Source organism: Camelina sativa, chromosome 15 (genome assembly GCF_000633955.1).
Source record: "Camelina sativa cultivar DH55 chromosome 15, Cs, whole genome shotgun sequence".
NCBI classification, from domain to species: domain Eukaryota; kingdom Viridiplantae; phylum Streptophyta; class Magnoliopsida; order Brassicales; family Brassicaceae; genus Camelina; species Camelina sativa.
The window spans coordinates 5,499,484-5,510,398 of NC_025699.1; the positions used below are offsets into that span (position 1 = coordinate 5,499,484).

General features: G+C 35.2%; 4 protein-coding genes across 5 annotated transcripts in view; 2 read left to right on the forward strand and 2 right to left on the reverse strand.

The window, feature by feature from the left end:
- LOC104745494 (myb family transcription factor PHL12) overlaps window positions 1-883 on the reverse strand; it is a 2,790-nt gene extending 1,907 nt beyond the window's left edge. The window contains exon 1 of one of the 2 annotated variants that reach the window (XM_010466749.2): window positions 587-883. Coding sequence is in view for 1 of the 2 variants with exons in the window: in XM_010466750.2 (XP_010465052.1) it covers window positions 558-578 (21 nt within the window). In the remaining variant the exon portion in view is untranslated. Of the gene's footprint in view, window positions 1-557 lie in introns of both variants that reach the window. The other variant, XM_010466750.2, reaches the window with a different exon arrangement.
- Window positions 1,686-4,084, forward strand: LOC104745495 (ALA-interacting subunit 1-like). Its single transcript, XM_010466751.1, has 8 exons — window positions 1,686-2,136; window positions 2,346-2,404; window positions 2,479-2,553; window positions 2,637-2,750; window positions 2,858-2,928; window positions 3,096-3,393; window positions 3,487-3,776; window positions 3,876-4,084. Exons 1-8 carry the CDS (start codon window positions 2,043-2,045, stop codon window positions 3,928-3,930), a joined length of 1,056 nt encoding a protein of 351 aa, XP_010465053.1. The 5' UTR covers window positions 1,686-2,042; the 3' UTR covers window positions 3,931-4,084.
- On the forward strand, window positions 4,040-4,938 carry LOC104748159 (ALA-interacting subunit 1-like). Its single transcript, XM_010469841.2, has 3 exons — window positions 4,040-4,240; window positions 4,334-4,623; window positions 4,723-4,938. The coding sequence occupies exons 1-3, from the start codon at window positions 4,040-4,042 to the stop codon at window positions 4,775-4,777; spliced, it is 546 nt and encodes a 181-aa protein (XP_010468143.1). The 3' UTR covers window positions 4,778-4,938.
- On the reverse strand, window positions 5,049-6,601 carry LOC104745496 (zinc transporter 1-like). The gene is made up of 2 exons (XM_010466752.2): window positions 5,663-6,601; window positions 5,049-5,472 (listed from the first exon to the last, which is right to left on the reverse strand). Exons 1-2 carry the CDS (start codon window positions 6,425-6,427, stop codon window positions 5,161-5,163), a joined length of 1,077 nt encoding a protein of 358 aa, XP_010465054.1. The 5' UTR covers window positions 6,428-6,601; the 3' UTR covers window positions 5,049-5,160.

The window sequence follows — 10,915 nt, forward strand, 5'->3', positions numbered from 1 at the left end:
TTATGGTATCATTTTTTTCGGAGCACATATAAATTATTTAAAAAGGCTGATGAATTATGACGGACCTCTATTAGTATCCCTAATATTGATGGAGTGATTTTGATTATGCTCCTTGTGAGGCTGCTTCCCAAGTCTGAACTTCTGTAGTTAAAACACACGCATATTTTAAAAATCCTAAACGCCACGAATAGATAGGAAACTAACTAAGAAGAAGAAAAAATGAATGAAGAGGAAACTGAGGAAGAAGAACATGAGGGTAGAGACCTGGAGATGGCTCTTGAGATGATAAAGCGTAAGACCCTTCACACCCATCACTCTCATTATCGTCTTTGGTGTGGCCTCTGCTGATATATATCACAATTAATATAGCTCTAGGCTCTAGCTAGAGTTTATACATATAGAGATACAAATGATGATGATGATGATGAAAACGTACTATCAGGGCCTCCAAGGTGGGTGACGGCGTCAACGAAGCGTTCATGAAGCTCTGCCGTCCAGCGAAGGCGAGGCTTAGGGTCAGTAGTGAGGACGAGACCTGATGATGAATCATCTCTCATCTCCTCCCTCGACTGCATCATTTAACTGAAGGAATAAAACTAAATTAATGCCGATCGATGATGCTTATTCAACAAGAGAATATTAGTATTTATGAAAGGTGAAAAAAGGAAGCACACGACGTCTTCCAAATTATAAGAATAAATTATAGAGTGACATTGACATAAATAAAATTTTAATATAATATAAAAAGGGAGACATATCTATAATAAACGCAGTAGGGTTTTAGGCTTTGAAGTTGTAAGTAACCCATGCAAGCTTTTTTTTGGCATCCACACATGTCTAAATACGAAAACAAATCCAAATTTACATGTCTAACTCCTTCTATTTCCGATGCATTGACGCGTGTGGCCTTACACACTACAATTACATACGATACGAAATTGCTTTTTCGTTTAAATATATGCACATGCATGGGAATAACCAAGGAAGAAAGGCATCTAATTCGTTTTAGTTAAAATTTGTTTAATTAATCTAGATGAAAAGATTCGTGTGCTTTGTAACTTTCAATAAAGAAGACAAGTGGAACAAAGCTGATGTTTAACTTTTAGCTCATCAATTAAGATATATGTATGTAAATAGGAATCATGCAGGTTGGAAAAGAAAAAAGAAAGAAAGGAAAGCAATTGTTTTGTTAGCTTAATTTTCAAGCAGCCTCTTGTCTCTCTTTTTTATTTTATGGATTCTTCTTCTTACAGAGATAAATATATTCCATTTCAAATCACACACACCACTCATTATATGACACAACTCAATTTTATGCTTAAAACTCAACCAAGTCCGTTAAGTATCTGACCAAACCAATACTACGCAACTTGTATTTGATCCAGCTAAAGATCAATAGGCGGAGGCCCTTTTCAACACAGTTGAAGCCCAAATATATATTAAAGGCCCAATTAGTTTGAGTATTATGATTTGGTCAAACTAACCTGACATGTGCATAGATTTTTCAATTTTCTTGACCACTCTAAAACAGTCCACCTACATCATCAATTCATTAAAATAATTAAACAATTGTGCAGCAGATTAGGTATTTTTCTTTGTTTTTCTTCTTCTGCTTATTCTCAATTATTCATGCTGTGATCATACATATAATAAGTCCATAACAAAAATCATATATAATTTGGCCATGCATTAATTTGGTAATATTCAGTTGTATTTTTATCATATTTTCTTCTGCTAAAATATCTTTAAAAAAACAAAGCAGAAGAGAACAAAAGAAAAAATAAAAAAAGGACAGTGTTTGCCAATTGGGCAACTGCCACGATCCATCCTAGGAAACTTCAATTTTGGGGTTTTCATTCTCTAGTCTTCTTCTTCTTCTCCTTCTCCTTCTAGATCGGAGGAAACGAGTCTTACCAGCCGCCATTGACGACTACGACGACCATTACTTCTTCTTCATCTTCTAGCCTCCTTCTACTTTTTTTTCTCTTTTTTCGTTCTCTCCCATTCTTTATTCTCTTCCTCCTCTACACACATAGAGACAGATGTCTTCTAATACACCATCTTCTAGCGCCGCCGCTGCTGCTGCCGGATCGGTAGATCCTTCCGCCGCCCGGAGAAATTCCAAACGACCCAAGTGTATATTTCTTGTTTCCCTCATCTTCATCTTCTTTACGATTCTTGTTTGACTCTTCGATTCGATTCAGTATTCTCTCCATGTCTTTATTAGATTTACTCTAGTGGGTTGATATATTATTAGGGTTCTTACTTTATTCATTGAAAAGACTTGATTTTTATTTTTATTTGGAAGTTTTAGCTAAAAGAGTAATTATGATTTGATTTTGCAGATTCAAAATTTACACAGCAGGAGCTTCCAGCTTGCAAGCCAATACTTACCCCTGGTTGGGTAAGAGTTAGCTTCTTGATAGCATATTCAATAGCTTTGAAACGCTCTATTGAATTTATCTTTTTGTTCTGCAGGTGATTTCGACATTTTTGATCATTAGTGTCATTTTCATTCCACTCGGAGTTATTTCGCTTTTTGCTTCTCAAGATGTAAGTGAGGATGATCCAATACTTACTGAGGTCTTCACTATATGGGTTCTTTAATCTCAAATGTTTCAACTCTTGTGATGTAGGTTGTTGAGATTGTTGATCGGTATGATACTGCATGCATACCTCCGTCTGATAGGGCTAACAAGGTTGCTTACATTCAAGGAGCTGCAAATAAATCTTGTAATCGGACACTAACTGTGAGTTTTTTTCCCTATGCAAGTGTTTCGTTCTTGGGGGAGATTTGATTAGTCTCTGAATGTTTTTGTTTACTGACTCTTTTTTTGTATCCTTGGTATATTTTTAGGTGCCTAAGGAAATGAAGCAGCCTATCTACGTATATTACCAGCTTGAGAACTTCTACCAGAATCACCGCAGGTATGTGTTGAGAACTTCTATCTTTGTTATAATATTTTGTATTTGTATTGGGGTTTCAGTGCTAGTCTGCTAGAACTAGAGTGAACGGCTACATTGACATCACAAAGTAGCCAGGGTGCAAGGAAAGAAATTCTTAAGTTTTGTCGTTGTCATCTTTGATGTTACAGGTATGTGAAAAGCCGAAGTGATTCGCAATTGAGAAGTGTGAAAGATGAGAATCAAATAGACGCATGCAAGCCTGAGGATGATTTTGGTGGGCAGCCGATTGTACCATGTGGTCTAATTGCTTGGAGTTTATTTAATGACACATACACTCTATCAAGAAAGAACCAGCCTTTAGCTGTTAACAAGAAAGGAATAGCATGGAAGAGTGACAAGGAACACAAGTTTGGGAAAAATGTGTTTCCAAAGAACTTCCAGAAGGGTAATATCACCGGTGGTGCCACACTAAATCCAAAAATACCAGTAAGCCTTTAATAACATGGTACAGTCTTAAACAGGGTCATATCCTTTGCAAAACACTTGACTTGGTCTCCCTTTCTCTCTTATATCTTTCAGTTGAGTGAGCAAGAGGATCTGATTGTGTGGATGAGGACTGCAGCTTTGCCAACATTTAGAAAATTATACGGGAAGATAGAGACTGATTTGCATAAGGGTGATACCATAGAAGTGAATCTGCAGAACAACTACAACACATACAGTTTCAGTGGGAAGAAGAAGCTTGTCCTGTCCACAACAAGTTGGCTTGGTGGAAAGAACGACTTCCTCGGCATTGCTTACCTCACAGTTGGGGGGATATGTTTCGTCCTAGCACTTGCATTTACCGTCATGTACCTTGTGAAACCCAGGTTTGTATCTTATCCTTGACCTTTTAAATGTATTATTCAAAGATAAACAGCAAAAAGTGTAGGTAGATGTTGATTTGGTGTGGTGTTGGGTTTGTGCAGGCGACTTGGTGATCCTACCTACTTGTCCTGGAACAGAATTCCTGGAGGTCGGTAAACAAAGACTCTGCATCATCTAAGTTTGTAAATCTACTTATCCGTGGTTGTAATCTGATTCAAAACTGCAAGTGATGGTTTTCTTATTATTCATGTGAAATGTATGTAAGATGTTACAGTTAAAAGATGCTCATTACATAGAACGATTGATGCTCNACACTCTATCAAGAAAGAACCAGCCTTTAGCTGTTAACAAGAAAGGAATAGCATGGAAGAGTGACAAGGAACACAAGTTTGGGAAAAATGTGTTTCCAAAGAACTTCCAGAAGGGTAATATCACCGGTGGTGCCACACTAAATCCAAAAATACCAGTAAGCCTTTAATAACATGGTACAGTCTTAAACAGGGTCATATCCTTTGCAAAACACTTGACTTGGTCTCCCTTTCTCTCTTATATCTTTCAGTTGAGTGAGCAAGAGGATCTGATTGTGTGGATGAGGACTGCAGCTTTGCCAACATTTAGAAAATTATACGGGAAGATAGAGACTGATTTGCATAAGGGTGATACCATAGAAGTGAATCTGCAGAACAACTACAACACATACAGTTTCAGTGGGAAGAAGAAGCTTGTCCTGTCCACAACAAGTTGGCTTGGTGGAAAGAACGACTTCCTCGGCATTGCTTACCTCACAGTTGGGGGGATATGTTTCGTCCTAGCACTTGCATTTACCGTCATGTACCTTGTGAAACCCAGGTTTGTATCTTATCCTTGACCTTTTAAATGTATTATTCAAAGATAAACAGCAAAAAGTGTAGGTAGATGTTGATTTGGTGTGGTGTTGGGTTTGTGCAGGCGACTTGGTGATCCTACCTACTTGTCCTGGAACAGAATTCCTGGAGGTCGGTAAACAAAGACTCTGCATCATCTAAGTTTGTAAATCTACTTATCCGTGGTTGTAATCTGATTCAAAACTGCAAGTGATGGTTTTCTTATTATTCATGTGAAATGTATGTAAGATGTTACAGTTAAAAGATGCTCATTACATAGAACGATTGATGCTCCCTATCATGCTCATTACCTTTTTCTCTTCGGAAAAAGCAACTCCCTCGAAATGGATTTATTAGCTGGACTCTCTCTGCCTTTTTAACTATATGGTTTGTATCAATCAATAGCACTCATTGCGTTTCAAATAGAATAGTATTTGATTCCGAGATTAGAAACACCATTACAGATTCGACAAAAAAGAGCGGCGTTTGGTTTGTTTTGTTTGTTAGCTACAGTTCAATATAATCAGGCCCAGATGGCGAGGAGGGACATGGAAGCAGCGCCGAGGATGAGAGAGAGGTAAGCGGCCAAGTGAAGCCAGAGATTGGATTGCAATCTTGGATTCATAAAATCAGGAGCAAGAAGATCAACGAGTGACATGTAAATGAGAATCCCAGCAGATGCAGCGTTCAACATTCCTTCCACCATTATTGCCTCTTTGCTCTCTTTCCTGTATCCTAAACCACTCGACATCCCCATCCCTATCCCTATCCCAACAGGTGCTGTCACCGAGAAAAATGTTGCCATTATCACCGTTGATTTCGACTTCAACTCCGCCTATACATACACACACAACAGCAGTATGCTATTATCAATCAATTGAACTATTAATCATGAAGAAAAATATGATTGTTGTGACACGGTTCGCCTTAACTAATGTAAGTTACCTCTGACACTAAAAGATTTGTCTAAACTAAACCACACGTCCGGGGGTAATAGGAAGTAAAGATTCGTGGAAGAGACTTACAAGAGAGATGCAGCCACCGAGGCCAAGACCTTCAAAGAACTGATGAAACGAAAGAGCAGCCATGAGTGGCTTTATGGTGTCTATACTATGTGAAGCTCCAAGTGATATCCCTATAATAACCGAATGTACAACTATGCCAATCTCAAGCACTTGTGCCACTATGCGTCTCCTGATCACCTCAGTCGAGCCATGCGCGTGTCCGTGACTCGCGTGCGTGTGCACGTGAACATGACCCGCATGCTCTTCTTCGTCTTCTACTACGTTTACTTGCTTGCTCCCGCTGTTATTGCTAAAATGTTGTTGCCTCTTGTAATACCCCGTGGCAAAAGTATCAATCATAAGAGTTCCCATCGCCGACAGCATCGCTACAAAACCCGCGAACGGGAACTTGCCAGCTGTCGTGTCCTCAAGACAAGGTGAGCTCAATCTCTCGAACGCGTCTGGTAGTATATGGACGAAACCTGTGCAGAGGATCACCCCCGCAGCGAAAGCTTTGACCATAAAGAAGATATCGTTTTCCGGCTGTAACGCCGGAATCTTTTTCCCGATCAACGGTAGACTGACGCCGAGTCCTCCAGCCACAAGAAGCAAAGCGATCGAACCAAGCTTCAACTTCGTCGCTTTCTCTGCTTCATCTTTAGAAACAGCGTCACGATCATCGTGACTTGTACAATCACTCGAGGCACAACACATATGTAAACATATTAATATTAATACTACACAAACTCTCAACATAGTTGCTGAAGAACAGCCGCATTCAGACATGGGGTTTAATATTTTAGATATTTTTTGCTATTATTTTGTAAGAGAGTAAAGTGTGTGAAGAGTTATGGTGAAGAAACGGAAGCTTTTTATAGAGAGAAAGCGAGAGAGAACCTTAACTTTTTAATAAGCGAGTGGTCCATATATGTTAATAGCAGAATCTATATATTACGTAGAGTTGACCACTATACGTAGAGTTTAGCACTATACACAATATTTCTTTGTTTTGTCGCGCACAAAAGAATTTGAAATTCTCTTATTACTCTTATTGTATATCACTAAGTCATTCAAACAAAGTCTAGTCTAGATACAAACAGAAAGGAACATTTATGGAAAAAGGCGGCCAGAGAATTCATTGGTTACTATAAGAAATTCTTCAAGCATCTTAGATTGTAGTGTATGGATGGCTCAAACAAGACGCCCTTTCGATCTCTTCTAATCATTACTTATATCTATTTATACGTTCTCTTGAGATATTCACTAATTAAACTAGGACGATGACCAATGCAAAGTATATATGTATATTTAAGGAACAACATGGAGCGTACTGTTTTCTTTTCGAGTAGGCATTGAATGGAACCATTTTACGATTATGATAAAGTAGGAAGGAGATTAGCTGTGAATTATATAATCCTTGTAACTATTAGTTGTCAAGTTTAATAGTACATGATCTCTAGCTTTTTTCACTTTATCAAAAGCAAAAAAATAGATGAATTGAAAATGTGAAAGACTTTTTTTTTTTTAAACAAGAAAGTAAAAATGTGAAGACAGAATGTCGTCATGTTAGTCTGTGAGCCTGTGAACCGTGAGGTGAGTGATTTTAATTTGAATTCTTTAGTTTACTTTTTGGGTTCAAGAAATTTACGATGGTCTCATCTTCCTCTCAAGGTGGGAATGGGTGGGTAATGCTGGGCCAATCAAGCCACGTGTTTCGAATTCAGATTTTCACCATCTCCACTTGAGTGTGATGGTTACCTGAACCTAATGATTTTTTGGCCTTTTGTTTCTCTTGGTTTCAAGTACTAAAAACTCTGAACTATATAATTCAGATATAGACGTTTGAGGAAACAATTATTGGGTTTTATAAGAAGAGAAATAGGACAGAACTGATCCCAAAACATCAATGTTTGATCACGACACTTGACTAGATTTTTGTATCACTTTCTACCCTTAAATTTGATCTTTTAATCTAATACTTCATTAGGATATTTACCAAAATGGTTTGTGTTAGTTGTGCTAAGTTTAAACATGTAAAAAGCATTGTTGACGAAAAGAAAAAAATATTTAAATATAATTGATATTTATATTTTATTTATATATGAAGAAAAAATATCGAGTATCAATCAATCGTTCACAAACATCTACATGTGCATTGCCTATTCGATTTTAACATGAACGCATTCACTCCTTTTGTTTTCTTTCTCTTTTCCTATCAAAAATTTATCACTAATATTTTACATTCCATGTAAATAATCAGATGGAAACGAAGAAAATGTCGATGAAGTGATGTACATATTATATTTTTGACGATTGTACATTTCATTTGCTTAGTACCATCAATATAATGATTTTCCCGTAATTTATATATACACACAAACCATAAAAATTAAATTATAATTATCCACAATAAATATCCACAATGAATTAAGCCCAACATTATCCTAATAACTTCAACTAGATAATAATCCGCGCTGGTAGCGCAGAGAATTTTTATTTATTTTGTTATTTGTTAATATTATGTTTATGTTGTATCATTCATTTACATGTTATATAATATAGTACTATATGGTGAATTTTGATTCATATTAAACTACTAATAGGTAGGCCTGGAAACTACTACCGATACCCATATTGGACCCGTTTTTCAGTTTGTATCCATCCCGAAAAAGGTACCTACATCTTTAGGGTCGAGTGAAGGGTATAATAATTATATTATCTATGAATAATGATCGAGTATCAGATATTAATTTAATTTTTGAGCGTCTCGTTACCCGTCTCATTACCCGTTTTATTACCCGACTCATAAATACACGTTAATATTTTGTAGAATAATGTTACCAGCGTGAGGAAATATTTATGTAAATTTGGATTTGTTTGTTACAAAATAATAGTAGAAAATTTATTAATTCTATACATTTTATAAAATCATATATTTAATTTACTTAAGGTCATACTCTGATTTCGACCCGTAGTTGGTACTACTATTTTGGTTTGGTGCAATATCAAATTCGTTAATTATACATTCGGTAAAGCCAAAAAAATCCAACAAAACATGTATTGACCCGTGATTTGGTATTACAAATTGATGTGATCGTGTTTAGAGATCTTAATATACCAAATTTACAAATTGAAGTTATTGGTATAACATGTTGTATATTAATTTTATAGGTGAAAATTACAATTAGGTTATGTATATTATCAATATTATACACTTAGTATTGTTTATATAGTGAATATTGTGTATAAACAATTAAGTTTTAGCCAATTAAATAGTTTGTTATTATTTCCTAAGATTTATGAAACAATAAATAGAGTTTTATTATTTTGTAAACAAATCTAAACTTTTCTTTTGTTAGTTATTAGAATAATTAAAATATAATAGCATTTTCGTAATATGTCACATCAGAACTGGTTAAATTTTTAACAACATAGCTTAAATAAGTATATAGATATATTTTAAAAATATAAACAATGTTGTATCCTAATTTTAATATATATTTGTTATTATTAAATGATTTAGATATGTAAATATTTAATCTTAGTTTTATAAATAAATTTAAGTTTTATAATTTTCTAAATAGTTTGTTATTGTTTCCTAAGATTTATGAAACAATAAATAGAATCTGTTTAATTATTTTATTACATAATTTCGAAATAATTTTATTATTATTTTATTAAATAATTTTGAAATTATTTTATTAATGATTTCTTGTAATCTAATAAATTAATAATTACTATTTTTTTGATAATCATTTTCAGGTTACAACAAATTAATATTAAGATTCTATTATTATATTTTGTATTAAAATATAGTGGCATTTTGTGTAAAATTTTACATGGAGTAGAGTTATTTGTTTAAAGGATTGCTTAAATAAGTATATAGATACACCAAAAAAAGAAAAAACTTTAATACACCAACTTTATAATTATAGCCCATAATCTTCATTAGATTTCATAATCTTTGTGATATCAATAAAAATAACCTAAATCATAATTTACTTTTTAACTTTAAAAACACTGCCTAATTGGTGATCTCATATCTCCAAATTTTGTATTTTGCTAGATTTATTTCCCTAATTAATTTTTAATATTTTTAAGACATTCACTTTCTTAATTTGAGTGGTAACTTTTGGTACATGATTCACTGGGTTAATGGTACTAGAACCGATAGCCAAAACATACTTCCAGTTTTTCTTTATCGTTAAAAAATCAATACGACATTATTTGTCACAAATCGAACTCTCTCTTTAAAATAATTCTACAACATCAGGATTATATATAAGCTATACAAAACATTTATATCCTCCTCTATTAAACTAGCAAAAGTGATTATAACATATACCGGGTGGTTTACTTGCAGAAATATGTCCTCCGGTCCGGTTTTTGTATACTGAGATATTTTTACGATGTACCGGTTTAGTGAACCGAGTCTTTTACATAATTGAACATTTTATTTATAAGAAAGAAAAGTAAAAAACAAAAAAAAACATTTGCATTGAGCAAGAGAGAGAGGCGAGAGAGAGAGAGAGAGAGAGAGAGAGAGGAAAGAAGAAGAAGCAATCGTTGAGAGACTCTCTCGAGTCTTCCTGAGTCACTCCCCTCTCCTCTCACACCTCTTTTGCTTCCGCGACGACGGCGAATTTGGCAGAAGATAAAGAGAGCAAACAACATCTTCTTCCCCTTCAATTACCTTGTTAGGGTTTTGTATTTCGTGTTCTTGATTCTTCTTCACAATGGTACGCGCTTTCTCCTTCATCCACTTCTTTGTTTTTGTTCTGCTTTAGGTTTACGGATCCTCTTATGGCGTCTCTGCTTTTTTTTTGTTGTTGTGTGTGGAGTTTCATTTCAAAGTTTAGTAGAAACGAACAAGGCTCCCTTAATTTTGCGATTTCAGTGATGATTAACAACTTTGTGAGTATATAATCGTGTATGATCTCTTTTGTTTCTGCAGCATAAGTTGAATAGAAACAACCGTGACAAACTTCAGCAGTTCGTGGATATCACAGGAGCTAGGTAACTGGATCTATCCCCATGAGCTAGGCTTAGTTTTACTGTAGATTTGTTGTTACATAAGGCCAATACAAGGAACTGTATCTGTAGTTTGATGATAGCAAACGTACTTTGTAACATTTGTTGGGTTTGTGTTTTGGTTTGACCTGTTTAATTGTATTCGGGCAGTGAGAAGAGTGCTCTTCAGGCTCTTAAAGCCACTGATTGGCACCTTGAAGCAGCCTTTGATGTGTTTTACAGCCAGCCTCACCCAAGAACCAA